This window comes from Anser anser (assembly GCF_964211835.1).
Source record: "Anser anser genome assembly, chromosome: 2".
Classification (NCBI taxonomy): Eukaryota; Metazoa; Chordata; class Aves; order Anseriformes; family Anatidae; genus Anser; species Anser anser.
The window spans coordinates 143,216,016-143,243,516 of record NC_139721.1 but is presented as its reverse complement, the minus strand read 5'-3'; the positions used below and the strand labels follow the sequence as shown (position 1 = coordinate 143,243,516).

The window sequence follows — 27,501 nt, the reverse complement described above, 5'->3', positions numbered from 1 at the left end:
CAGAATCCAGTCCCTCCCTCTGTTCTCAAAAGAAGGGTCAACCCACTGACAGAAACAAAACAATCACACATACAGGGAACATGCCAGCTCTTGAGCTGAGCTGGAAACCAACCAACCAGCCTCTACTAATCCAAACAAATCCCTCATCAGCCGTTCGGAGCGGCACCCTCCTCCTGCAGAACCACAACAGGAAGTCTCCTCATCTACCAGGCACCAGCAGCCAAATGACATTCAAGGAAAGGCAGGCAGGGGAAGCGAGCACATGACAGCTAAGTCTTCCCTACACGCTGCTGCCTCCCGGTCCTACGCCCTCCTCACCTACTGGCTGCCCCTCGAGTAATTTTTTCTAACTTGGAAAAGGCAGGGATGACAGGAATTGAGCGCAGGAAGAAAGAAATACAGCAACAACTGCCAGAACGGAGATTAGCAGGAAGTTCTGCAAAAAAGGAAAGGAGTTTTCTGAAGTCTTTGGACTGCTGTAGCTGGGGTTGTTAACAGGGTGCAAAGGAGGAAGCATAATAAACACAGAAAAGGTACGAGGGGAGGAAGAGGGGGGAAAATGGAAGTCCTGCTCTTCCTTTCTAGTAGTCATAATACAGGAAGTCACAGTGTAGGAAGTCTCTCATGAGGGAAAAGCCAGGCAGGCTGGAAGGCCACAAGATGACAGGAAGGGTTAGCCCGGAGAGCACGCGGCCCTAGAGGGGGCCGAAGGGGCTCCGCGGGTGACAAGAAGGGCCTCGGGGGTGTGGAGGGGGTTGAAGGAAGGGGAAAGGCAGGGCTGGGAGGGAGCTAGGCCCAAGGGGAGAGGGCCGGGAGCGTGAGGAAGGAAGGAAGGCGCGAGGCCGGAGGCACCCCCGCCGGCGGCCTGCCCCCGCGCACTCACCTTGATGCACTGCGACATTGCAGCCGTGCCCGTCGCAGTAGACGAGCGGGTTCTCGGCCCAGCCCCTCTCGTCGGAGCACACGCAGCACCCGCCGATCATCTCCTTCATGCTACTGGAGAACTCGCCCTCCAGTGACACCGGCAGCAGCAGGGGCTCGCTGGAGACCATCTGCGGGTCAAACACACCGCCGTCAGCACCCCGCACACGCGCTTCGCCCCCTGCCTGACCAACCCCCCCCCCCCCTTCTCCCCCGGCGCCGCCTCCCCTCAGTCGCTCAGCCGCCGCCGCCGCCTCCACGGCGGGGACGCGGGGCCCATGACCGCCGCCTCACGGCCTCCGCTCGCCCCCGGCCGGGCTGCGTCAGGCGGCGGCGGGCGGCGAGGGGCAGCCCGGAGGCGGCGGCGGCGGCGGCGCGCTGCGGAGCGGGCGGGCGGGCAGGGCCGCGGCGCAGGCGCAGTGCGGGGCCCTGCGGGGAAGGCCCGGGCCTGCGGGCCTCCTCCCGGCCGATGGCTGCCGGGCCGCCCGCGGCACGGGCGCGGCCCCCTCGGCCCCTCACCGCCGCCCCCCACCGGCTCCGAGCGCCGCGCACACGGCGGCCCCGCGGGGCCCGCCCGGACACCTGATGGCCCGGCCCGGCACGGCCCGCCCGTGTCCCCCCCCACACACACACACACGCCCCGGCTCGTCCACCCACCTCGGCGTGCTGCCACTCGGCGTCCCCCGGGCGAGCCATGGCGGCGCCGCCGGGCCGGGCCCCGCAACCCCTCGGCGCGGCTCGGGACGGCCCGCGCGGAGCCGCCCGCCCTGCCCTGCCTAGCCCGGGCCTGTTGCTGCCCCCCTCCCCGCCGTGTGGGCTGGGGGAGGTGGCAGACATGCGCCCCGCTCCCACCCGCGATGTCACTCTGCTCATGCCCCCTTCAGGAGGACTGGAGGACTCGCCCCCATTCCCGCCCTCCCCTCCACCGCAGCCCGCAGAAATCGTTTTTTTACTGTCTTGTTTATTTTCCCCCCGACGTGGCTCGCAGGGCTAATGCGTTCCCGCTGCCAACTTTTATCGTCCTGTTTATGTCCCCTCGGCGGGCCTGCAGGACTCACGCGCCCTCCGCTCCCCCTGCCCCTCGCCTCAACTTCTGCTGCTCTGCTCATTTTCCCTCCGATGGGGCTGCAGCAGGAACGCGTTATTAAATCCCGCTCTTCTTCCTTCCCCCCCAGGAAAAACCCGCGTGGGTGCAGCAACGCGTGGCCGCCCCCGCCCCAGCAGTGAAAGTGGTGCGGGAGGGCAGGCACACGAGCGGGGAGGCCGCAGGCACACACAAAAGCAAACAGCTCCCAAACCCAGCTGTTCCCTGCTCCCACCCGGAGCTGGACGCTCCGCTCTGGAAGCTGGCGTGGGTTTCGTGCCTGTTTGGGGGCGTCGGGTTGTTTGTTTGTTTGTTTGTTTATTCATTTTACATAGAACAATTCTAATTCTGTTGTCTCTTGTAATTAAAGAATAATAATAATAATAAAAAAAAAAAAACAGCGAATCTGGCAGAGCTGAGGTGGTCAGCAGAGAGGAAAATCTCAAGCCGTTCAATTCTCCATTGTAAGCAGGTATGCCTATAGCAGAAGGAACTAATTGTGGCGATTGTTAGGAGCTCGCAGAAATTAAATGCAGCCTTGCAAAATTCTGCTCACTCGCTTGCCCCGGGGCCAGTTATTTATTTATTTATTTATTTATTTATTTGTTGGGCGAGGAAGATCTCAGTGATTTATCTTACCATGCTAAAAGGCGGACAAGCAGAATGTGTGCGTGGACTGTGTATTTTTGGTGATGATTTTGCAAGGCCGGCATAGTTGATGCAGTATCTGTGCAAATCACTACTGAATTATGTACGTTCCCGGACGTGCGGCTACCTAGACCTCTATATACACATGCAGGGCTGGTTGTATTTTCTACATTGTTAACTAATAAAACATCTGCACTTGTGTACGGGAGTACGAAGAAAAACTACGTGTAAGGGAGAGGTGCGATGTGCACAACTCTCTACCCTCTAGAGACATCTTAGTCTGCGAGTTTGTATGCAGGGTATCTTAGGTCAAGCTCTTTTCTCTTCTCTCCTTGAAAGTTTTCAGTGAAATTATATAGCTAGGAGAAGAACGGAGGGCAAGGGAAAACAGGAATGATGGCGGTAGCTTCCTTTATGAAGGGCCCAACCAAATACGTGAATAACAGCCATTTCGGACACATTCTAACCATTTCTCTGTAAATGTATTTTCTAATATCTCTGGCAGTTTAGAAAATTTTAAGGCACATGTAAAAAAAATATAAATGGGGGGAGGGATTGGAACTTAGTATGTTTCAGTTTGTATAAAATAATTCAGTTATTGCTCTCAAAACAACCCTACCCCACACTAGAATGTTCTATCTCAACAGTGAAGAATACAAATTTGAACATAAACTATTTATATGATAAAACATACTTACAACACTATTTTTATTACTTTTAAAGCTTGTTAAGAATACCCTGAAAATTGCAGGTGCAAGCAATTACTTTGTAAGGAAATAAAGCAATTAATATATCCTAGTGTTTTAAAAAACGCAAATTATTTGGAGCTGATAGATACAGTGTCCCAGCCCTTCTTCATTCTTGTCAAGAAAATGACATCTAATTTAAAAAGCATTCTCAATGATTCTGTTAACCCTGACAAGAAAAAAAAAATCATGGTACAGCAGCAAATCTGTCCTTTATTTCCCTGACAGGTAAATTAAAATAAATATCTTTTTAAAATGAAAATATATTAAGTATATTTTAATTTGTTGGATGAATTTACACATATAGTAAGCTTGTAACAAACAATTGTAAATTTTTTTCTCTTTTTTTTTAATTCATTGAGGTCTTCATGCAATATCTTCTTTGAAAAGCAACTAGTACAATTCCCTTTTTTTTTTTTGTTAGCAATTCTGAAGCTCAATTTTAAATTTTATAAAGAAACATCACCAAAGAAAAAATTAATCACTTTGCAACAACTTGATTAAAGCCGCACCGAGGCAACAAGAACGTATTTATGATAAACCTACTGTGTGGTTTTCAAATAAAAATACTCTAATCTCACACCATGTAACATCAGCTCAGTAGTGAACATCCTGAAATTTTGCTTTGGTCAAAATTCAGTCAAGCCTAATACATTCAATTATTTAATAAAACATTTTTTTTGTATTTTTTTATGGATTTCTGTTTAATTATTTCAATACAAAGAATGTACATGGACTGAAAGAAACTCCATGACTACCACCTTATGGTACTGTGTAATATTTGATGGAAAAATTTAGATAACCTCTTGATAGTTCTGTAAAACAATCATTTAGAGGAGACCTTTGAAATGCAAAATAGGAAAAGAAATGCATTACCACTAAATAAATACTGCAAACGCTAAGCCTGTAACAGCTATGGAATCAGAACATAAAATCTTGTAGCATATATGTTCTTATGATTGTAGTATTTAATAAGCATTGACATGACACAGAAGGCCAATTTTCTTTTTGAAAAAAAGAAGCCTGTCCTTCTTATAGTGATATATAAGAGATTAAAATAATTAGAGAGGAATATAATTCAGTGAGTAAGAATGAATAATTTCATTGTTAATCTAAATGCAAGGAGAAAATCCAATTGTCTTAAAAGAAATCTACAAAACCTAAGAGCAAAAGAAGTTTGATTATAAAAATCATGCAACAAGATTATATGTATTCATATTTTTTTAGATACTTTTTCAAACAGAATGAATGCACGAGTGAGTGAAAATTACGCTATCCAAATGCAAACAGTTTTAAAGAGTTTAAGGGATCCCTGAAGAAAATATTAACATACTTTACTGCATAGCATTTTAGCTTCATTAGCAAAAATAAAGAGGTATTCACCTTAATTTTTTACTACCAACTGATCAGTTCCAACAATAATGCTAAGATTGGAATACTTGCTTTAAATTCCACTGTTTTTTTTCCTATAATGTGCAAAATCACCATAAGTTTGGTGAATAAAACAAAGCACCAAACAAGAAAAAGTCTTTCATTTACAAAACCACATTATCAGTTGGATATAATCATCAGAGGAGTCTTCCAGGAATAACAACAACAACAACGCATAGATTTTACATTGAATGCATACTATATTAGAAAACATGAACTGACATTGGAGTTGGAATTGTAGAGTGGGAAAACTCGCTTCTTTACAGCAAGTTCTTTAAAGCAATTTTCTCACAGCAATTTTTACTTCTTTTTCAGTTTGGGTCTTTGTTGAGAAAGCTTTGATCTTTACCTATGAGCAAAAGGATACATGCTGCACAGCTAAACATGCAACTGAGGCCGGGCAAATTGCAGTAACCGAGCAATTCTCAATATGTAGAATAATATATCTCCTGTTTATCTATTTAAAATAGATTGATGTTTGTCTGCCTTTTGTTTCTGTGGGTTTAAATCATTAACAGTCTTCACTGAAATACATTCTAATCGTGGGCATTTGCTTCATTCCCGGGAAGGCAGTAGCAAAATGGTCACTTTACACAAAATAGAATGCGACTCTTGTGTGTTGACCTTTGCACGTAGTGTGTTTTAAATGACAGTCCGCCTTGGATCCAACAAATTATTTCTATCCATGTTCAATTTTGAAGGATATAGCATGTCTACAGAACCCGTATTAAAAATGTTAATGCATCTTTACATGCTTACTCTCAAATTATACTAAGTAAAGTTTTCTTTTCCCTTCTATTCTCTAACATAACAGCCAAATCTGTATTTAATACTTATCCAAGTGCAATTTACTGAATAATTAAAATGTTTTTAACATTTAAGGTGCAGTCACTTCTTCACTGGGAGTTTGCATGTTATATATTTACACGCTATGCAAGTACAGGTAGTAGCATCAAAGGTCACGTCAGTGCATCTCCTGGACACCATGCCTCTTCATATGTTGTGCTCTTTTCTTTTGTGTGAACATAATTACAAATTTTGTAATTCCTTAGAGTGCAAAGAAAGGGGGAAGTAATTTCACCAACTATTGTATTCATTTTCTTGTTTTTAATTGTATTATCACCTTTGGAGACTTTGGTAAATTCCACTTAACTAGCAGCAATGGATAAAATTGGTGGTTTTCAAGTACTGCTTCTGTTACTAATGTTGGCATTTAAATGTTAATTTCAGACTGAGGTTTACAGTAAACACGAACCAAGGGATTTTCTTTGAATGAACAATCTCAACCAAAATTCTAAATAAGGGATCCTAGCACAGGATATCTTTAAGCACAGTGATTATTTCCTTTTAAAAGACTTAACATTCCCTAAGTGATAGAAGTTAAAAGATTTAAATGTGACAGTTAATTTATAATTCTCTACATTAAAAAGGCATTTAAATGTTAACCACATTTTTATGTGAGTCAAGTCAAAGTAATGATAATTACAGTACGATACAAAAGAACCTGAAATAAACTTCTAGCAAACCATATTGAATATTAATGTTTTATTAAGCCCTGAAAAGCTGGGTTAGTAAACTCTGGAATTTAGATTATATCCGCCTTAAACATAAGAGTTTTCTTTAAAGAATAATTCATTTCAAAGTTTGGATTTTATGAGGTATGTATTAATTCATTGGATTTTTATTAAATACATTTACGTCGCATCATAGCAAAACCAAGCCTCAGATTACTTTTCTCGTATAGGCATACCTCCATGCAGGATTTGCTAAATTAACATTCCATATAAATTAATAGCCTTTTTTCGTGTTTGTTGTGTTATGATCAGCAGTGTGATACTGTATCGTGTCACAGGTCACATTTATTTGATTTCAATTTAGGAATCGTATCTGTACTACACAATAAATACGAGAAACGACATGCTGAATTTCCCATCAAATACCTTAAATACAGACCTATTTTAGATGGATTTGTATAAACAAAACACATATATCTAATATAGGCGTGGGAAAGGAAAAGCTGGTTTGTTATATGCTAAAGCAAATTGGAGTAAATCAACCGCATCCGTGGGCTGTATAAGCAATCCTACTCTGCTTTTCCCAGTACCATTTGGACACAACAATGTTACTTTTTTATTTAAAGTGTTTTCTTCTCAACAAGGGGCCACCACTTCCCAATCTCAAAAACACGCCCCAGAATATGTTAATTAATTGTATTGTGTCTCTGAAAGAAAGAGGTTGCCAAATGCAATAAAAAAAAAAAAAAGTCTTTCGATCAGTGAGCTCTGTTCCCACTGCTAGTTACCATCTAATTTCAATTCCCCACATATATACATACATACATTTCTTCTACGATTTTGACCATTAAAAACTGTCGAAGAGCGAAAGTCTAACTTGACCACATAGGGCGTATCTGGGAAGCTTAACATTCCTGGCGAATTAAGCGCGCAAGCCTCGGATCACTTTTTGTCAATCTTACTATGGTAGTTCTGAGTCGGGAATGTGGGTAATTTTTATATCGGGGTACTTCCCAATTAAAAGTAACAACAATGCTCCTTTGTGGAAAAAATATATAATATACGAAACACGTCGACGCATTCCACACAAAAACAAGATAAACAGCAATGCAGAACGGCAACAAACGGTCTCTCCCTATTTTTTTAATCTTCCTTTTCAATAAAATAGTTTTCCAATAGTAATATATCGTTTCAGGAAATACAACAGCATTAAATGTCTTTTTGAAGGACGCTTTCTAAATTTGCAATTACCTTTTGAAAATTACCAGGGAGCAAGTAAGAGTAAATGCATCTCCGGAATACTCAAGTAGGAGAAGCAAAACAAAAAAATTTTTTTCCCCTCGATTTTAAAGTTAATGCCTCGAGATATTACCAGAGCGGTGCTTTCCTATTAACTATTTCTTGTATCTTCGGCTTTCGAGTAACATAGATGCTTTTTACCATCTGAACTGAATCGGGCTTTTATTTGGAGGAATCCCACAAAAGACTGCAAGTTTACAGAGTGAAAGAGAAGTCCCAAACTGTATTATCTTAAACAATGAGTGCAAGCATGCAACTTCCCAAGTGTGTGCGTGGGGGGAAAGTCACTTTAGAATTATTTTCAGCTAGGTGCTATCTGTAAACATCATCCGTTAACTTCTTTTACTTGTTACTCACAGAATATGTAAAATGTTTGGGTTTTTTTTGGTGATACGTTTAGAAAAAAATAGCTAGACATCAATTCTAATGTTTTCAAATCAATTCCCACAAACTCTAAAATAACTTGCTAAAAATAATCACGGTTCTCCTAGAAAGGATTTTCTTTTTTTTTTTAAATAAAAAAAAAGTTCTCTAGAAATCCTTTCGTTATCAAACACGAACCCCTATCCGTTTTAATTTAAGCTTCAAGAAACAACGTGCAAAGACACATTTTTTTGCCTTAGAAGATCAAGGGCACTTGTTGGAAATTTTCTTGAAAATGGAGTTAGTCGGTTCTTCTCTACGTAAATATAGGAGAAACTGCAGGTCTGAGTGGCGCACCGAAACAATTTGATTTGTAGTTATTTTTTAGAAAAAAGAAAAAAAAAAGACACTTTTCCTATAAAACAATTTTTTTAAAACCGACATACAACAATCACTTGGAAAAAAAAAATCCAGACTTCACGGAGTTTAAACGAAACAGGATAAGATTAATCTTCATTTTTATAAACAGACCATTAAGACGAGTTCCTTCCAAATTTCTCTTTGGCTACATTTATTACTCCAAATCCTGCGGTTCGGGGCTGTTTCTCTCCATTCCTGCGAGGAGTCCCGCTCTCTAAAATCCACCCGGGAGCAGATGTTCCTTCACGCCCGGCTCCGGGGCAGCAGCGGGCCTTTTCCCCTCTGCCGTAACACGTGAGTCCCAGCCTCGCAGGAGCTCCCCCAGCGCCTCGGCAGCCCTCAGCTCCTCATTTACCCGATTTCTCGCTGGAAACCCCCCGAGTTGCCGCGTCAGAGACCAACGCCGGCTGGCGTCGGGACCCGCCCGGGGCCGGGGCAGCTGCGAGCGGAGGCAGCGCGCAGGGAGCTCCCCTCTCCTTCCAGCAGGCAGCGGCCTGCGAACAATGGGGCAGCGCTCGGAGCAGGGGGGGCTCGGAGCAAGGGGCTCGGAGCTGGGAGCACCTCCCCGCCCGCTTCCCCCGGAGCGCCGGGCTCAGCCTTTCCATCTCCCCCCAGCTTCACCCTCTGCTCCCCTCACGGCTTTACTCACCCTCCACACTCTCCCGCCCGCAGCGCCCAGCGCGCTGTGCCGCGGGGGGGGGGGGGGTGACCGGGCTGGCCCGCGGCCAGCTGCTCCAGCCGAGCCTATCCCGGGCTCCGGGGCAGCCCTCGGGCCCCCCGCTCGCCGCCCTGACCTCCCGCTGCCGGCCGGCCCGGGCCCCGGCCGCCCGCCGCCCGCATGCCGTGAGCACTACCAGCAGGAGAGGAGGAAGCACTACAGACGCCGCACCTGGGCGCTGCAGTGCTCGCCTCTTCCCTTCAGGGGACGGTGCTGCACACAAAAGGCCGCGCAGCATTGTTCTCCTCCCTGACCCCCGCGGCCCCTCGCCCTCGGGCCGGGAGAGGGGAGAGGGGAGAGGAAGCGCCGGGGCCGTTCCCCCCCCCGGGGGGGGGTCCCCCCGCCGCCATTTCCTTCCCCCACACTCGCAGCCTCCTCCCCGGGGGGGGCCGCCTCAGGAAGGCTGGGGGGGGGGGGAAGCCACGGGAAAGGAGAGAGGGGAAAAAAAACACACACACGCGCACCGCCGCGGCGGCTCGATTTAAATAATTGCATAATATTAGGATTTAACTTATAAATGTTTACATTCGCGTGATTTGATTAACGTCACGTCTGATTTCCTGAAAGCCGCTGACGAGGTGCTTTATAACGGGAGATCGCCCGCAATATTCAACAGGCGGAGACTCCCCCCCCGCACCCCCCACCCCTTCCCTTCGAGGGGCCTCCTCAGCCAGGGTCCCCCCACACCCCTCCGGGGCCCGAGGCGCGGCCGCCCCCGCCGCCCGTTAGCGCCGCGGCTCCCGGGCGGGCGCTGAGGAGAACCGGGGAGGGGGGGAGGAGGGAGGGGGCGGGCACCGGAGGCTCGAGCGCGGCACGAGCGCGGCCGGCGCGGGGAATTGTGGGTAGGAGAGCGGCCGGGGGGAGGGGGAGGGGTGAGGGGTCAGCGCCCGCCGGGCCCCGCGCCAAGGGCGGGCGGCGCCTCCGCGGGGCGGGCGGCACCCGGCGGCGGGCGGCGCACGGGGACGGGACCGGGGCGATGGGGCTCGGCCCCGGGACGCTGGGGCTCGGCGGGGCTGCCCCGGAGGAGAAATGGGGCCGCGGCTCGGTCCCCGGCCCCGCACCGGCCGCCTCTGTGTGTGTGTGTGGAGGGGACCGGGCACGGCTCGGCATGGCTCGGCACGGCTCTGCCCGGCCGCCCTTTGTGGCGGTGCCGCTGGGCCGCGCTGGTGTGTGCGTCTCCCCGCCCCCACCCGCTCCTTGCTGCGATTTATTGCGTTTGCCAATAATCGCCCGTTTCCACACGGTCCCGGCCTCCCCCTCCCGGCACCCGGGGAACGTGGGCCGGCGGAAAAACACCTCAGAACATGTCCAAAACACCTCAAAAACACCCCAAAACACCTCAAAAACACCCCAAACACCCACCCGGGCCCCATCCGCGGCGCTGCGGCCCGGCCCGCTGCCCGCGCCCTCTCCTCGTCCCCCCGCAGCCCCGAGGCGAAGTTCCGCCGGGCCCGGGGGGAGGGAGGAGGGCCCGGGCCCGGGGCCGGCCGCCTTTGTTCCCGCATTGTGTGCCGGGGCCGGCGAGGCGAGGCCCAGCAGCTTACCTCCGTGCCTCCTCGCTGCCCCCACACGCACGCCTTCCCGCCGGCTTTAAAATGCCCGGTCCACCTCGGAAGTGAACCGCAGCCGTCGGGAGAGTTTTGTGTTCCGCTCTTTTTTCGCTCCGCGCTCTCTCTCTCTCTTTTTTTTTTTTTTTTTTTTTAGCGTGAGATTAAGTTGCCGAGCACGTTGTTGCAGGCTGTAGCCCCCCGCCTTGGTGAACGGCCACGTTTGGGACCCTCCGAGGCCATCCTGATCCTGCCGGGGGAGCTGAGGGCACCGGCGGCCTGGGCCTGCCCAGGGCAGAGGGCCTGCATCCAGGCAGCGGAGCTGAGCAGGCGCTGGGTTCTGATCCCAAACATAAACATTTCTACCCCAGACAGCCGCATGAAATAGGCATTTTAAAGCTAAAATGTAGAGGAGCCCTGCCCTCGGACGAGGCAAGCAAAGAGCAAACCAGCGTGACGTAAAAATGCACCTCGGTGTATTCCTCAGCGGGGAGGGCTCCTGGCTGGAGTTTGGAACAACCAAACAACCAAACAAACAGGAGCATCACATCGAAATGCTAACCGTGAAGGTTAAGGGGGAACAACCTCCGAGAGGAATGCACTACCCGGGGCGTGGATGCAGAATCTCGGAGTCTCCTGTCTTGCAAAAAAAACTGGGATTTTTTTCCCTTTTTTTTTTTTTTCTTCCATTTTTTCCCCCTTGCGACCAGATCCGAGAGGATCCCGTTTTCTGATTCCTTTGTAGCCCAATCGGTGTTTAGCACCCAGCCGCACGGGCAATTCCCCCACACATCCCCCCCAACCAACCCTTGCTTTAATCTGATTATGATGAGATTTGCTGATACAATGAATATTTGCAATGATCCCGGTGTCTCAGTGAATGGGATGGATTTCCAGCCTCCCGTCTCCAAGGCTCACACACACATTGGGGGGGCGCGACCCCGCTCCTCGGGACCCCAGCACCCAAGGGCGCCGGGGGAGCCTAGCCTGGGGCCGGGACCCCCCTCCCCAACACCCCCTTCCCAGCTGGAAAACGAGCCCCCCGGGCCCTGGTGTCTCCCCTGCCCCCTCCCCAGGCAAAGTGGAAGGCCGGTTCCTTTCACAGGGCCGCATTACAGCCCCCAAGGTAAATAGGGACTCGTGGGGGGGAGAGAGGGGGGAGAAGGGGGAGAGGGGCTTCTCTTTGATAGCGTTTAATTGGAATTGAAACATTCTAGGGCTGTAAACATCCTTTATTTATTCAGCACACATAAGCGGGCATTGTTTTATCACCATCATAATTACGGTGTCCTTTAAGCTGACTGATAGCGGAGGAGATAAGGGAATGCGCCTGTAGCTCCAGCTCAAATCGCTGCCTCTCCCCGGGTCACCGGGATCCGCGCAGTCCTTGGAGATGAGGAGCGCCGGAAGACTGCGGCCTGGCCGGCCCTTACGTCATGGAAGTGATTTGTACCACATTGCTAATTTGGTGCAATTCATAACCTCCTGATCTCCTCTGCTCGCAACCCCTTGTCGCTTCGCAGGGTATGTTTTTTAGGATGTAGCTCCCCGGCGGAGAAATTACGAGCCATCACCTATGTGCAGGAGAGGACCTTATTTCCCAATGTTTGTTGCTTTACCTTTGTCTAATTAAAAATGCAAACTTTTAGGAGCCTTTCAGAACAAAGCCTCACCAAATCCCCTTTACGTCCAAGGATTTGCAAATTTATAAAGGCTGCATTGAATTCAGCATGGGTCAAGGGGCAAAAAAAGGGTAGAAGGTCACTGCATTTTGATTATGGGTCAGTAAACAACATGGCATGTAGTATGTGTCCAGAAACTCCAGCTAAAAAGTATTTTAAAACTACCGGGAGCAGCAAGCTCAAGAAATAGCCTTAGCCCGCGACCATTAAAAATTGCACAAAATTCGAAGCGCAAGGGACGCCCCAGCCCCCACGGATAAATTACAACTTAAAAAGCACTCGGCAGAATTCGACATTGCTGCTTTGTTTAGGAAAAAAAAATGAAAAAAAAAAAAGAAAAAGAAAATACCCACTGAAACTCCTAGGCATAGCGGTGTTGGCCAGATTATGATTTTTTGTTCGGGCTGATGGTTGGCATTTCTTTGTCCTACATATTTAGGAGATTTAGTTATACGTTCTCATTTGTTGTCACACCAGAATTTACGGCAAATTTTACGTACTACAGTCACATTTGGCTGACTTTAAAATAGCAGAAGGATCCCATTATACTGTTCTTTGACCCTATTATATTTACGTTACTGGACTCTTTGTGATAGCCTCTAGCTGCTTTCTGTGTCCTCCCTGAGCAAAATATGCACAGCGATATCTAAAAGCAGGGTATAGAGCTAGAAAAGGAGTTCTCATTTGCAATATATATTTCTGCTCGGATCCGCGAAAGCAAAAGGTTTATTTAATGCTTGTCAATACCTGGAGACATGGCCCAGCACTTAACAAATAATAATAAATAATAATAAGACTCTAATAATGTGGCAATCCTGGTGTGAAAATGCACGTGACCTCTTTAGGTTTTCCTGAAGATTTTCAAAAGATTTCTCCCCATTAGTACAACTGCTGGTGGACATCGCTGTTGCATTTCCCAACTCCACGTTTAAAAGACTGTAAATGGTGTGTGCATTACTTCATTGCAGAAGGAAGAGGTCAGGCTGAATTGCGCTGGTATTTAAACATAATCATCCTATGAAAATAAATCAAAACATCGCGTAAAAGGAGTATTTCAAACGCTACGTGCATTTTCTTTCTGGAACAATGTGGTTAAGCGCTTCCCCGCGAGGACGTATATTTTAACACAAGTTTACAAAAATGAAAGTATACGATTCCCAATAAATGGGAATAGGTCTACGGCGAGGGATTATGAATATTATTTTTTCTCTTTCTTTCCTAATGAGGTTTATCCTTCGGCCAGACAGCTTCAAGACTGAAACGCTACTGCCTATAGAGTGGAGATTGCAGATTGCACGCTACTCAACGTGAAAAGGAGCACGTTTGATTGATAGTCTCGGGGTGGGTGTGTGCGCGCCCTGGGCTCACAACTCCGCGGAGTTGCATGCAGGCGGGCTGGGCAAAAGCGGGCATCTCCGGGCCTCCTTATCTGCAGAAAGGCGAGCCAAACCTCCGTGCCTTTAATCATGTTCATCTTTGATCGCGACTGAGGGGGACACCGGCCACGGAATTAACAAAGAAACTCCCTCGGTTTCCAGAGAGGGCCACGCGTCCGGCCGGCTGCGCGCACACACGCACGGCACACCGCCACGCGGGCGTCCACGCAGGCTGCGAGCGAGTAAATTAGTGCCTAACTTTGCACCTAATTGCTACCAGGCACCTCGATTTTTTTTTGCTGTTGTTGTTCTGTTTTAATTTTAATCCTTTCGGCCGCCTTTCGCCTTCGCAACCCCGGCCTTAAACGGGGCTCGCTATTGATCGCCGTCCCCTGCGTGCGTGCAAACCCACCCCAAAGTGCCCTGCCTCGCGTGTGCGTGTGCGTGTGCAAGGGGCCCCCGGCGGCCCTTTATCAGGCTCTCCCCCGGCGGGCTCCAAGACGACCCCGGATGCACAACGTGTGCTGCTGGCCCGGGGAGAGCCGCCTGGCTCGCCTCGCACGCAAAAACCCGCTGGAGAAGTAGAGGAACAGAGGGCTCCGGGGGAGCCGGGGAGAGGGATGCGGCTCAGAGGGCGTGCGGGTGCCCGTAAGTACGGGGGGCGGCTCACACCGCCCGCCGCCCCTCTCCCCTTCCACCCGGAGGCTCGGGGCTGTGCCTAGCCGGGAGCAGAGCTCGGCCAAATAGCCGCTCCTGCTCCGAGGCGTTGGATAGCGCCGGAATGAAGCAAACAAAAAGGAGGCATTTTTGAAATAGTTGCCGGATCCCGCTGCCAGGCTGTCAGCTGCAGGGACTGCGGGCGGCCCTGCCTGCGAGCCCCCGCACAGGAGCCCAAAGCACCCCAAAAGCCTGTAGATGAAGGGCTTTGCAGCCCAGAGGGGCTTTTATTTCCCTTGTTTCTTTTTTTCTTTTTTTAAAAAATTATTTTAATTTTTATTTTTTTAAGGGGGGTGTTTGTGTTTTTCTTTTTTTTCTATTTTTTCTATTTTTTTTTCCTATTTTTTTTTTTACGTCTGCTGAAAAGCTTTCCCGGACTTTACTGCTCCCTCACTGTTGACTCCCTAGCCTTAACCTTAAAGCAGGGGGAGGAGAGCAGCGGGGAGGGGGGTGGTGTGTGTGTGTGTGGTGGGGGGGGGGGGGGTTGTTGGCGGCGTATAAGTACATCAGGAGGAATTTTGAAACGACCCTTATTGTCTCTCGCTCTAGAAAGACCACGATGGTTCCTTTTTAACGGGAGCAGCTGTTTTCCCTCGCAACTTCGCTCGCAGCCCCCCGAGCACGGCTCGATGCCTCCCTCCCGAAAGGCGCACGCTGCTCCGGCCAGCTGCAGCGCCGGCTGCCCCGGCGGCTGGCATTAGCTGCGACGAGGCATTGTTCCCCCGCTGCCTCTCGGGCGCGTTTAAAGGCTGAAATATCACGAGATCCACCCAGTGAAGCCTTTGCTAATTCGAGGGACGAAATGTAATTCGCTCTAGCTCCGGTTTCTCGGACGGGAAGGCTCTCCTTAGCTTCCCGAGGGGAGAAGGAGCCACGGCGGTTTCGTGCACACATGGATTAAGTTGAACAGCGGCGATTTTTTTACGTCTGCGCGGAGAGCAACAGTAGTCCAGGGCTGACTTTCCTAAATCTCTGCCCTCCGAGTTAGAGGCTCCCTTCAATAGACTTCCTCAATTTCCGGATGCACTCCTCGAAATTCCCAGGTCTCTCTAGAATTCCTGCGAAACTGGGGGCTCGCCTGCATTTCGCCTTGGCATGCGAGGCTGCCTTTTTGGCAGGGCGATCGCGCTCTTTATTTTAGCTCTACCTGACGGGGTAACGCGAACTCCCCGCACCATGTTGCCAATACACGGAGTGGATATTGACATTCGGAATTGAAGCCTTTTTTTTTTTTTTCCCTCCTTCCCTCTCTTTTTTTTTTTTTTTGCCAAGTCCCAGAAATCTGAGATGTCTCATTAATCTCACGGATATGTCTAATTCTGGATGTGCAGCGATACATAAAAGTGCTCGTGTTTGCAGCCAGTTGAGCGCTGGATGCACGGCAGAGCCTGGTGATTTTTTATTTTTATTTTTATTTTGCAGCGCCTAACGTGCAAACCGCGAGCATCATTTCAGTGTGACAAGGAAGAGGCACGCAGCTAACGCAACATTTTTCGAAACCGTCGTGGCTGACACTCGAATAATTTCACGTTTCTCCGAAGAGGTTAAACCTTCGCGCTGCTTCTCCGGATTGATTTCAGGGGGCTGCTGTGAATGGAACATCAAAAAGCTGCGGCAGGGCTACCCCGAGCTGAAGATGCGAACTGCAGAGCAGGAGCATCCTAGCCCGTTGCAGTGCCGTACATTGTGTGTGCCAGCACTTTTTTGTCATTACGTAAAGCCTCTTGGAAGCACCTTGGATATTTCGCATTCTCCTTTCTCTGCTGGAAGCAATCAGCACGCAGGAATCCTGACGTGGGCTCGGGGACTATAGGGCATTCCAGCTCGTGATCCGGCGCGGTTAATTGTGAAAAGTGTATACATTTCTGGCTTATCTATGCTTTGTTATGGGTCTGACGTGAGCCCACGTCCTCCTCCTCCCCCCTCCCGCAACGTTACAGGCAGGATTTCGGTTAAAAGTGGTACAGTGGCGCGGTGCGGGGACCCGCGATATCCAGGCAGCGAAATAACCTTAGTCCCCGGCTGTAAAAAGCTAATTAAGCAGAAGAGGAAAATCAAGAGAAACTCGAAAATGTAAGTATTCCCTCTCGTTAACAGCCGAGCCTTTAACTTCGGAGCTCCAGGAAGGGAAATACCAGGCTGTTCTGCACGTTTTCGCTAAGCTTCGCTTTCCGCACAATGCAGAATAAAATACCAGCTGAAAACGGTTACGTTACCGAAGAATTTTCCACCGCCACGATCAGACTTATGTCCTTTAAAACCACGGCGTGCACAAAAGAGCACCGTTCGGCCGAAAGAGCCTGAAAATACACGAAACGACACGGGAAAAAGCGTGCAAATCCTTCGTCTGGAGCTAGCGAGGAGGAAGTCTGAGAGGTCTGAGTGTATTTGAGCTCAGATTGTTTAATAGAAAGATTTATATACTAACTGTATTATTTACTTTGGGAGGGGAGGTGGCAGTATAAGGGTATGCTAATTAGTGGGAGATTTTTTGGGGGAAGGGGTGGAATATCAATTTTTATTGCATCACCTGTCAGGAGTGTCCAATCAGCGTTGGCTTTAGGGGAATTAATTGATGAAGGTGTCTCCGGACGAGCTCACTTCACTCTGTCATTTTATTTGTAGCTAAAGCAGCGGCGGGAATAGCAGCTGCATTTCTTTTCTCTTCCTCCCTTCACATTCCATTATCATAGTTTCCAATGGAAAAGCAGGGAATGAAAGGGAACAGGTACTGATCTTCAGCAGCAACTTAGAGAAACACTTTGGCAAACCTGATTTTTAAGATTATACACCGATTGTAGTCTCACGGGCTTTTTTTTTTTTTTAATTTATTTTTTTTTCTTTTTTAATTTCGTCTAAAGTTTGGCACTTCATTCACCAGGAATAACAGCCTTTGTTATATTTTATTAGCAGGATGCCTTGAGACAAATACAGCATCTGGCTGAGGATTGTGTGTGTGTGGCTTTTTCTTTTTTTTTTTTTTCCTTTTTTTTTTTTTTTTTCCTCTCTCTCTCTCTCTGCAAATGCTGGGAATAATTTAATTCACGAAATGGGAGACCTGAAGTCGGGTTTTGAAGAGGTCGATGGCGTGAGGCTCGGCTACCTCATCATTAAAGGAAAGCAAATGTTTGCACTCTCCCAGGTTTTTACAGACCTGCTCAAAAACATCCCGAGAACTACCGTGCACAAGCGAATGGATCATTTAAAAGTCAAAAAGCATCACTGCGACCTGGAGGAGTTGAGGAAACTCAAAGCCATCAACTCCATCGCCTTCCACGCCGCCAAATGCACCCTGATCTCCAGAGAGGACGTGGAAGCCCTGTACACATCCTGCAAAACCGAGCGGGTCCTCAAGACGAAACGGAGGAAAATCGGCCGGGCTCTGGCCTCCAGCGACCTCCGGCCGGAGCCCGCTGCCGCCGACCCCTTCTGCGGCTTCTGGAAGGAGAACAAACTTTGGCTGGGGCTCAGCGACCCCCCCCGGCCCCTGCTGCCGCTCCGGAGGAAAGCCCTGCGGCCGGGGGCCGCCGCCTCGCTGCCGGCCTCTCACCTACCTCACATTTTTAGTAAATACACTGGCCACAGCCACCCAGACCTCGCCCGGGCGCCTCGCAAACCCCCCGCTCACTATGAAACGGCGCCGGCGGCGGGCGGCTGCGCGCCCCTCCGCGCCCGCCCCCCTCCCTCCGCCGCCGCCGCCGCCGCCTCCTCCGCGGCTCGGCCGCGGCTCCCGGCCGCCGGGCCCCCGCCCCTGCCCGCCCGCTGCCGCCGCCGCCGCCGCCGCCACCGCCACGGGGCGGCCGCCGCCGCCGTCGCCGCCGCCGTCGCCGCCGCCGCCGCCGCCGCGGGCGTGCTGGGCCCCCCCGGAGGCGCCCGGCGGCCCCTGGCGGCGCCGCGGCCCTGCCGGCCCCGCGGAGCCCCGCGGCTGCCGCTGCCGCTGCCGCCCGGCTTCGGGCCCCCGCCGCCGGGGCCGCCGGTGCCGCCGCCTCCGGCCGCCGCCGGCTTCGCCGAGAGCGGCAGCAGCGACTCGGAGTCCAGCTGCTGCTCCGGCCGCGCCGCCCACGACTCGGACTGCGGCTCCAGCCTGTCGAGCTCGAGCGAGGGCAGCTCGGAGGAGGAGGACGAGGAGGAGGAGGAGGAGGACGAGGAGGGCAGCGGCGGCTCGGAGTCCAGCGAGGGCAGCTCGGAGGAGGAGGAGGAGGAAGAGGAGGAGGAGGAGGAGGAGGAGGAGGAAGAGGAGGAGGAGGAGGAGGAGGAGGACAGCACCTCGGACTCCGACTCCAGCTCGGTCTCCAGCCAGGTCTCGGTGCAGAGCATCCGCTTCAGGCGCACCAGCTTCTGCAACCCGCCCGGCGTGGTCCACGCCAACTTCTTGTACCATCTGGCCGCCGCCGCCCCCCGGCCCCCGGCCCCGGCCCCGGCCCCGGCCCCGGCCCCGGCCCCGGCCCCGGCCCCGGCGGAGCCCGGCGGGCCGCCCGCCCTCCGCGCCGCTCCCGGCGGAGCCGAGCCCGAGCCGCCGGAGGAGTGGGGCCGCCCCGGCTGGGCTCCCGCCGGCCCGGCGCTGCTGTGCTGCTCCGGCGGCCTGGGGAGCTGCTTCGCGGAGATAAGAGCTGATAGGGTATCTGAGCTCACATTCCCACACTCTGAATTTTCCAATAATGCCAAGAGTACTGACCTAACAATTAACTGTGTTGCAAAGGGGGCCTCTTCACCTAGCCCAAAGACAAACAATGCATTTCCACAACAAAGAATACTCAGAGAGGCAAGGAAATGCCTTCAAGCAACTACTACACACTGTGCAGATAACAATACAATAGCTGCTAGGTTCTTAAATAATGATTCTTCATCAGCGGCTGCAAATTCAGAGAAAGATTCCAAAATCCCTCATTGTATTGAATTTGCCACGGATTTGCCCTCTTTACAAACTGATCCTGAGGAGGATGCTGCTTCTCCAGGGGCAGCAGCAGCTGAGCTCCAGTGCACTGATACAGGCAATAAGGCATTGCCATTCCTGCACAGCATTAAAATCAAAATAGAGGACAGCAGTGCGAACGACGAGTATGAGCCTGACCTTACAACACATAAGCTAAAGTGTGAGTGCAATGATACTAAGGATGAGTTTTACGGTGTGACTGAGAGTAATAACCAGGACGCTTTATTAACAGCCAAGGAAGATTCTGCATGCACTGAGAAAGAAACCACTTCCTTAAACCCGCTGACTCAGAGTCAGGTCCTCTCATGCACTTTAGGTACTCCAAAACCTGAGGATGGGGAGTATAAATTTGGAGCGAGGGTGAGAAAAAATTACAGGACACTGGTTTTGGGAAAGCGACCTGTACTGCAGACTCCTCCAGTCAAACCAAATTTGAAATCAGCTCGAAGCCCACGTCCTACAGGTAAAATTGAGACACATGAAGGAACACTGGATGATTTTACAGTTAACAATAGACGCAAAAGGGTAGCCAGCAATGTAGCATCAGCAGTGAAAAGGCCATTTAATTTCATGGCAAATTTTCCCTGTCCACCATCACTAATTATTGGCAATGATGGGGATTTGTTGCCAGCTTATTCCTTAAACACCACTAAGGATTCCCAACCACCTCACAAGGCCCATCCTGTATGGAAATGGCAGCTGGGCGGTTCTGCAATACCTCTTCCACCTAGCCACAAATTCAGGAAATTTAATTAATAAAATAGTTTGGAAAATATTTTCTTGAACCACCTTTAACTTTCTTACGTTTTTAAACTCTGCAGGATGGTTTGTACCAGCCCATTAATGCTATACACGCTTTTGGAATCCTGTTTTATCACATTGTGAAGACAGAAACCGGATTACTATTTTCTTTACCGTTACAACCGTGGTTTTTGTTTTGTTTTGGGTCTTTTTATTTTTTTATTTTTTTACTGTTTCATTTGTTTTTGTTTTTGGTTGGTTGGTGCTTTTTTTTTTTTTGCCTTTTTTTTTTTTTTGGTTACATTCCACAGAGTACTTCAGGCTAAAGACTCAAGTTAAACTCAGTTATTATGGTAGAGCTGGAACACTTTACTGTTTAAATGCTAATAATGCACCAGTACCTCAATTCAACTGCTGCAAATAAATGTCAAAAGGTTGAATAATAAATATTAGAATGAGCCATTAAATTTATGCACTAGATTTCGAAAATGGAAGTCTAACTGTTAATTCAGTTAAAGTTTGTTAAGTTACATGGTTGCACAGTAAGGGTTCACTATAATTCAACGTGGCAGCAGCCTACTTTTCGGGAGCTTTGTTTTCGGGTGCAGGGGTGTCTTTTTCTAAGAGCAGTTGCACTTACTCGTTTTTCTCCGGTTTGCAAAGGCTGGGGTCCGCCTGCGACCCCAGGACTGGGAAAAGCTGCCTCATCTGAAACCAGTAAATAAATGTGGAATTCTATTTTTGGTAAAGGGTGTCTTTTTACTTGTACAGCCACTCTTTGCATTTGGAAAGCCTTTTTTGTTTCACCCAGAGGTCTTAAATAAGGTTACTGTTACCCACTAATGTCATACTTAAGTTGTGGTCTGAACATGCCCCTTACAAACTTGCAAAGCAACTAAAATATTTGCCCGGATAGCAGTACAATTTATGGTCCAGCCCCTCACGCTGGCTGGAGGAAATAGCAAAGCAGTAAATACAACACAGAAAGTGAAACGAGAGGCCATAAGTGGCGAGAATACCCAAAATGAGAATACCATGTTATTCAGAGCTCTCTGGCACCAAAACTCAGGCATTTCTACCGTAGCACACTGCCCGGTTTTATCCTCATCTCTTGCGATTTGATTGTTGTTGTTTTTTGTTTCCATACCATCCTCTCTATGTAGCAGAAACGTTTCTACTGCACGTGACAATCAGAGGCAATTATCTATATTTGCACTTAATATCGAAATAGTCGAACAGGCAGACTTCTAGAGTCTAGCCCTCGGTGAGACATGCTGGTATAATATATTGTGATGATGGAAGCAGTAAATCAAAATTATGGAAATTTGCACTGTTGAAAAGCATGCTTTAGCTTTATTTTCAATTAAAAACACTGTTTAAAAATTCCTGATTCCATACACTTTGAATTATTGCAGAGTTACCCACGGTTTCCTCTCCGTTTGTAAGTTCACTGGTTTTATTTGGAGGAAATACGCTTCAAGAGGTTAACTGTTTCCCTCCCTCCCCCCCAGCCCCTCCGAAAGAAAGGGGAAAAAAAAAAAAGGCAAAAAAAAAAAAAAAAAAAGGCTGCAGGCCCGAGAGTCGAGGCAGGGCTGCTCGGGGGAAGGTCTCTGTCTCGGGGGGAGGACAGGCACAGCAACTCTGAAAACAATCTGAAAAGTTTGCAGCTTGAGAAAGGCAGTTCTAATTGAGTTGCTGAATCAGCAGAGTTTAGGATGAATAATTGCTGGTTTCTTTCTTTGGATTAGCTTTTTATTTATACTAGATCATCCCCAAATTAAATTTTAAGGATTCCACTCATCGATCAATCCCGGGAGAATAATTTATCGTAAATCAAAAAAAAAAAAAAAAAGAAAAAAAAAGAAAAAAAGAAAAACAAAGCAACAATGTAATGTTTACTGTGTGACTCAAAGTCAACATTTCTGATGGCAATCCGCTGCCTGGTTTTCAGTTTTTTAATTCCTGCCTTTTGTGATGCCCTCTCCCAACCCCTCGTGTCGCTAAATATTCCGAGCGGCCACGAACTGATTTCAGCTCTGTTTACTACATCCACCGGAGTTTTCCTCTCATTGTAAAAAGGCCCAGGCTAAGAATACCTGCAGCCAAATATATTTAGAAAGAGTAAACAATTGCCTTTCAGTGGAGTTACCCTTCCCCCCTGCATGCACACGCGCACACACACACACACACACTCACACGCACACACATCACTTTAAACTGCCAATTGCAAAAGGTGCATTGCATACTTAGCCGCTCTGCTGAAATTACGATGGTCGTGAAAAATCTGCTTACTGAAGTTGTTCTGAGATGAATGTTTACATTCGTGTGTTTAGAGCCGCACAGATTACAGCCTTACTCCCAGAGAACTGTAAAGACGTACCAAACGTACTGCTCAGGAAAGCCCCCAGCTCTGGTAGAAAGCCGTGTCTGCTTGACAAAGGTCTTCCCTTGACCAAAAAGAAAAAAATAAAAGGAAAAAAAAAAGGAAAAAAAAAGGAAAAAAAAGAACCAAACGCAAAAGCTACAAAGGTGCAATATGCAAACTCGAAACCTAAAATTTCGCCTTGCCAGTTAAACAACGTATCACTTTCAAAGTAACTCTGTCCCCTGACCCTGTTTACTTCCAATTAGAGATATGCTGATTTGGCCAGGAATTGTAAATTACAGAGGTGCCTTTTCAGGTTGCCTAAATAATCCTGGAGGGGGGAGGGGGAGGAATAAGCATAAATTTATACCAAATAGGCTCTGCAGAGTTGAGGACGTGAAATATGGCGCCCGGCCCTGCCAGGGGCTGCGGAGCCCTCAGCGGAGCCCAGACCCAGCCCCGGGACCGGGACCGGGGACCCGGGGCAGGCACCGGCCCGGGCCAGGGCCCTGCTGCTCCGCTGGGCTCCCCTCCACGCAGGCAACATCAAAAGGCAAGAAGTTAAACAGCCAAATAATTTTCACACGTGTACACCTCAGTTTAGTGCAAGCCACTAACAGAAGCCTTCATGTTTTTACTGCCGTTGGAGAAATTAGCCAGGTACGATAACACGCAGGGATTAAAAAAAAAAAAAAAAGAAATGGTATTCTTTAAAATTCTGGTAGTTTGGCAGCTGTTTCTGATGGCATTGTGATTATTATTGCGACCAGAGTTCATTATCATTTCGGCCTTAATAATATCAAGTCATATCACTGAGTTACGTATAAATAACCCCTTTTCTCCTAGAAAGGTAAGTTCTAAGAAGGAGGAAAAACAAAGGTGTTCCAGCGAGCCAGGTCACAACGTTGTTTTAGTGTTTACAGGAGAGAAAACGCAAAATGTATTAGTAATGAATTGCCACCATTTTCTAGCTCCTGGTGTACACACAAACCAACAGCATTTTCTAAAGGAAAAAGCAGTCTAGGGACGTGCGTGTACTTTCTGGGCTAGCCTCCATAGGTATTTGCCACGAGTCGAGCTCATTGACACATTTTCTGGGAAGATTTCTGTTACCATACTGAAGACAAAAGAAAGTTTTGGACTGTTTAATTCTCTAGAGCATTAAAAAGGGAACACGTGTAATGCCTTCAGCAACGAGGTATATTGCCTTAAAACATGTAACTTGCAGTTTACAACAATTTACTTTAAGAAGTGATTGTTCTATAATCTACACTTACTTGACTACAGTGGGATAATCTCTTTACTGGTTGTTTATTTAAAACACCACTACAAGCAATAATGCAAAATAGTGGTAGCTGTTGTATGAAGTTTGCTGTTCAATCATTCACTTGGTGATTTTTTACATGGTCTCTGATCCTTTTTCCTATAACAGATTTAGTTGCCAATAAATTAAAGTTTCTGCAGAAATGAGAACAATGCTATCATGTTTTTGTTTGTTACTGTGCACACGTGTGAGTAGTTAAGACGTGGAGGTGTAAAAAAAAGCGGCATTTTCTACACACGGTGGTGAGCCGGAGGAAAATTTCCTCTGTACGCAGCATGTTAGAAAACGTGACATACAGATAACGTTGTTAATCGTGGTTTTTATGGTTAAGATGATTACTGGAAAGAATATGTAATGGCTCATCCTCGGATCTGTTCGCCCAGCTCCTACGTACAAAAGCAGGGCCATCATATGAATGTGAAAACTAACAGCTAGAAAAATCAGGGCCAAGGCGCTGGGCTCTACCTCGCTAAAGTCACACTCACAGACATTATCCATGCACAAGCCTCCCCTGGTATTTCAGCCCTACCATCGTGTTTAAAGAAAGCTCGGTGTAACCGCTCCTTGGCTGGGCGCGGGGCAGCCAAAGAGCGGTCTGAGAAATGCAGGGGACTGCCCAAAGCTCTCGGGAAGGGACATGGGGACGTGGGGTGAACTGATTTTAGGCCTTCCACGTCGCATTTTTTTACTGTTCTGATATAATTATTTGCCATGCCCTAGGCCCCTCTCTCTCCCTCTCTCCTTTTCACTCCGAGGCGGCCTCACAAGCCCCAGCTTTAAAAGGCCCTAGATGTTTTGCATGAAGCGCTCACAATAGGGGTTGAGAGAATTGACAGTTTCAAAAACAAGGCGCCCTGTCCCTTCCAGATGCCGAGGACCCCTCTCCCGCACCATCTCTCGTTTGCTCCTCGCTGCTGGTGGCTTTATCCTTAGCATTGCAAATACACGGCAACAGCTGTGTTTGTAAACAGGGGGGAGAGTTCGGCGGGAGCCGCCGCCGCCGCTCCCTCTCCTCGCGGCGCGCTGCCTCCTCGCCTTAAATATATATATATATATATAACAAATATGGAGGGAGAGAGAGGAAATCTAACGAGCCCAGCGGGAGAAGCGGGCCCTCGAGCGGCCGGAGCGGGCCTGCTCGGCGGCCGGGCTCCCGCAGGCCGCGGGCGGCGCTGAGCCGCTCTCGGGGCGGCCCCTGCGCGGCGGGCCCGGGGGACAGCGCGCCTCGGGCCGCCATCTTGCCCGGCGCCACACGGCCGGCCCCCGCCGGCACCCTCGGCGGCCCCGCCGCTCCCGGGGCTGCTCCCCGCGGCCGGGGGGGTGGGGGGGCGGGGGGCGGCGCGGCACCCCGCGGGCCCCCGCACTTCAAAGCGGCCCCTCGGCCCCCGCCCCGCGCCCCCCTCCGGGGCTCCTCGGCCGGGGCGTCCATCTTCCCCAGACCCTCCGCCCTGCCCGCTTTGTGCGCGGGGGGCCGCGCGCTTCTCCTCCGCCGCCTCGGCCCCCACCGAGCCCCCGGGCAGAGCCGGGAAGGGGACGGGGAGAGGGGTCGGCGCGGAAAGTGCAACAGGGCTGCTGGCTTGTCGCGTTTAAAAACGCAGCCGGGGCTGTAAAGCGTGTGAAATTACGCACTGGTCTCTTAAAGAGTGGCTAATTTATAGTAAATAGCCGGGGCTTTGTAAATGGCTTTATTATGTTGTTTCTTGTTAATTGTTGAGAAAATCCCCATTGTTGAGTGTGAATGGCTTTATGAGCTAACCTGGTCTCTGGTGCAATCGAGGGGCAGTAAATGGCCGCTCCGCTAATGTGGCCCGGAGCGAGGAGCCGGGGCCGGCCGCGGTGACCTCGGGGCCGGGCCGGGCCGGGGTGGCTGAGCCCCATCGGGCCGGGCCGGGCCGTGCTGCGGCCGCCATGACACGGACGCCCCGAGCCCAGCCCGGCACCCTCCTTCCCCTCGCACCGGGGGTGGCAATGCCCCCACTCCACACCCTCACCCCCAGACCCCGCCGCCCCGGGGGTCTCCCCCAGCTCCGGGCCGAGCCCCCCGGCCCCGTGGCGGCCGCACACACGTGCAGGGGCCGCTCCTCTTTGTTCGCCGCCGCGCTGCCCCCCGGCCCCCCGGCCTGGGGTGCCCCTGCCCCCGCCGAGGGGCTCCCCCGCCTTCCATCGCGGCCTCTGCCTCCCACCGCCGGCCTCCACCTCGGGCCCCTGCCCGGGGGAAGGAAGGGGGACCCGCAAGGAACTTCCCCAAAACTTCGCCCCCGGGCTCCCCCCTTAACCCGGGGCTGCCGGAGGAAAGCGGGGCGCGGGGGCTTCCCCCTGCCGCCGCGCCGCGTTTCGGCGGAACGCCCTGCGAGCGCACGTGGCGGCGCGTTATAAAATATAAATCGCGATGAAATGTAAATTCCACCCCAGAAACTTATCTCGGGCTATTCTCTTTCCCGAAATCTCCCTCCCTCTGATTTCGCTATTAGGAGAAATCCCCCCGGGTTTAGAGCACTTGTTTCACTTTTTTTTTTTTTTTTTTTTTTTGTGCAGCCCACATCTGTTGGCTTCCCCTCCGCGGCTCTCCCTGCGGGGCAGGCGGGGGGCCGAGGCCGAGCCTCCCCGGGGCAGCCCCAGCCCCAGCCCTGCCCCTCGGAGCCAGGCGATTTTCCCCCGGTGCCTTGCGGGACCGGGCTCGAATCGCGAACGGGTCGGCTGCTCGGCTCCCTCCTTCCCGGGACTCGCTCTCGCAGTCCTCTTCCAGGCTGATTAGTGCTGTCGGAGCAGGCAGATAGGGCTGTACAGCCCATTTCCCTCCAAACAGGATGTTTCCATCAACCTGCATTTGGTTTTCCCCAAAGAGCAGCGGAGAGTTTAGCTGGGAAACACGTCCCGGCTAAACCCTTGCCTTCAGCTGCCACTCGGGTCACTTCACATCTTTGTATTATATTTCATCCTGTCATTCCCCTTTCTCTGCCTTCCCGGGCAAAATAAATAAACTAACAAACAACCGGAGCCTTGCAAAAGACGCGCTGGATGGCGAAGCGGGTGCGGGCGGCACCTCCCGGGCGGCTCCGAGGCTCGGCTGCCGGCCCCTGCCCGCCTCGGTGCGGGGCCGTGCGGGGCCGTGCGGGGCCGTGCGGGATGCGGCCCTCGGGCCGGCCTTCGGAGGCTTCTTTGTGCCTCGGTGCGGGAGGGACAGAGGGGCTGCGAGCGCTAAAAGCGCCGCGGAACGGGTGCGAACATGTGGTTTGGATTTACCCACGGTGCTTTCGCATGCCCCAAGGTTTAGGGGTAAACCGTCCGAGACAATAGCAAAAGGAGAAATATTATCTAGTAAACGGAGGAAAAAAAAAAAAGGAAAAAAAGGAAAAAAAAAAAAAGGAAAAAAGAAAAGAGGGCCGCTCGCCCTCGGAAATGATCGTTTCCATTTAGGCGGACATGCCAGCTTGGGGAAGGGTAAATAGCGATAACGTGCTGTTCCGCGTACGGTTTTCCAGCCCATTTGGGAAACTTCGCCGTGCCTGCTGCGGGTGTTTGAAGCAGGGCATTATAGGCGGGAGAAGGATTTTCAGGTTGTTTCTTGCTATGACATAATCGCCCCCCGTCAAAAGCTGGCCGGGTTCGCCGGAGGGAAAAAGATGTTCGCGCTGAGTGATGTGGTGGGAGGAAAGAGAGAGCGGCCTTTAA

General features: G+C 50.3%; 2 protein-coding genes across 11 annotated transcripts in view; one reads left to right on the top strand and one right to left on the bottom strand.

Moving 5' to 3' along the window:
* The window catches only part of MLLT10 (MLLT10 histone lysine methyltransferase DOT1L cofactor), a 129,857-nt gene extending 119,035 nt beyond the window's left edge, over window positions 1–10,822 (bottom strand). For 3 of the 6 annotated variants that reach the window (XM_083825172.1, XM_083825173.1, XM_083825174.1), the window contains exons 1-2: window positions 1,579–1,809; window positions 884–1,052 (exon numbers count right to left, since the gene is read on the bottom strand). In XM_083825172.1, the coding sequence (XP_083681298.1) occupies window positions 884–1,052; window positions 1,579–1,794 (385 nt within the window). In that variant the 5' untranslated portion in view covers window positions 1,795–1,809. Of the gene's footprint in view, window positions 1–883; window positions 1,053–1,578; window positions 1,810–10,688 lie in introns of those variants that run through there. The other 3 variants (XM_083825175.1, XM_083825177.1, XM_083825176.1) reach the window with 3 other exon arrangements.
* On the top strand, window positions 1,828–26,935 carry SKIDA1 (SKI/DACH domain containing 1). 5 transcript variants are annotated; one of them, XM_083825183.1, is made up of 3 exons: window positions 1,828–9,986; window positions 13,600–13,714; window positions 15,016–26,935. In XM_083825183.1, exon 3 carries the CDS (start codon window positions 17,516–17,518, stop codon window positions 20,153–20,155), a length of 2,640 nt encoding a protein of 879 aa, XP_083681309.1. In that variant the 5' UTR covers window positions 1,828–9,986; window positions 13,600–13,714; window positions 15,016–17,515; the 3' UTR covers window positions 20,156–26,935. The 5 variants fall into 5 exon arrangements, with proteins under 5 accessions (XP_083681309.1, XP_083681307.1, XP_083681306.1 ...); XM_083825181.1 differs by having other exon boundaries at window positions 13,600–14,397; XM_083825180.1 differs by lacking the exon at window positions 1,828–9,986 and adding an exon at window positions 11,429–12,215 and having other exon boundaries at window positions 13,600–14,397.
* Window positions 26,936–27,501: the final 566 nt, after the last annotated feature.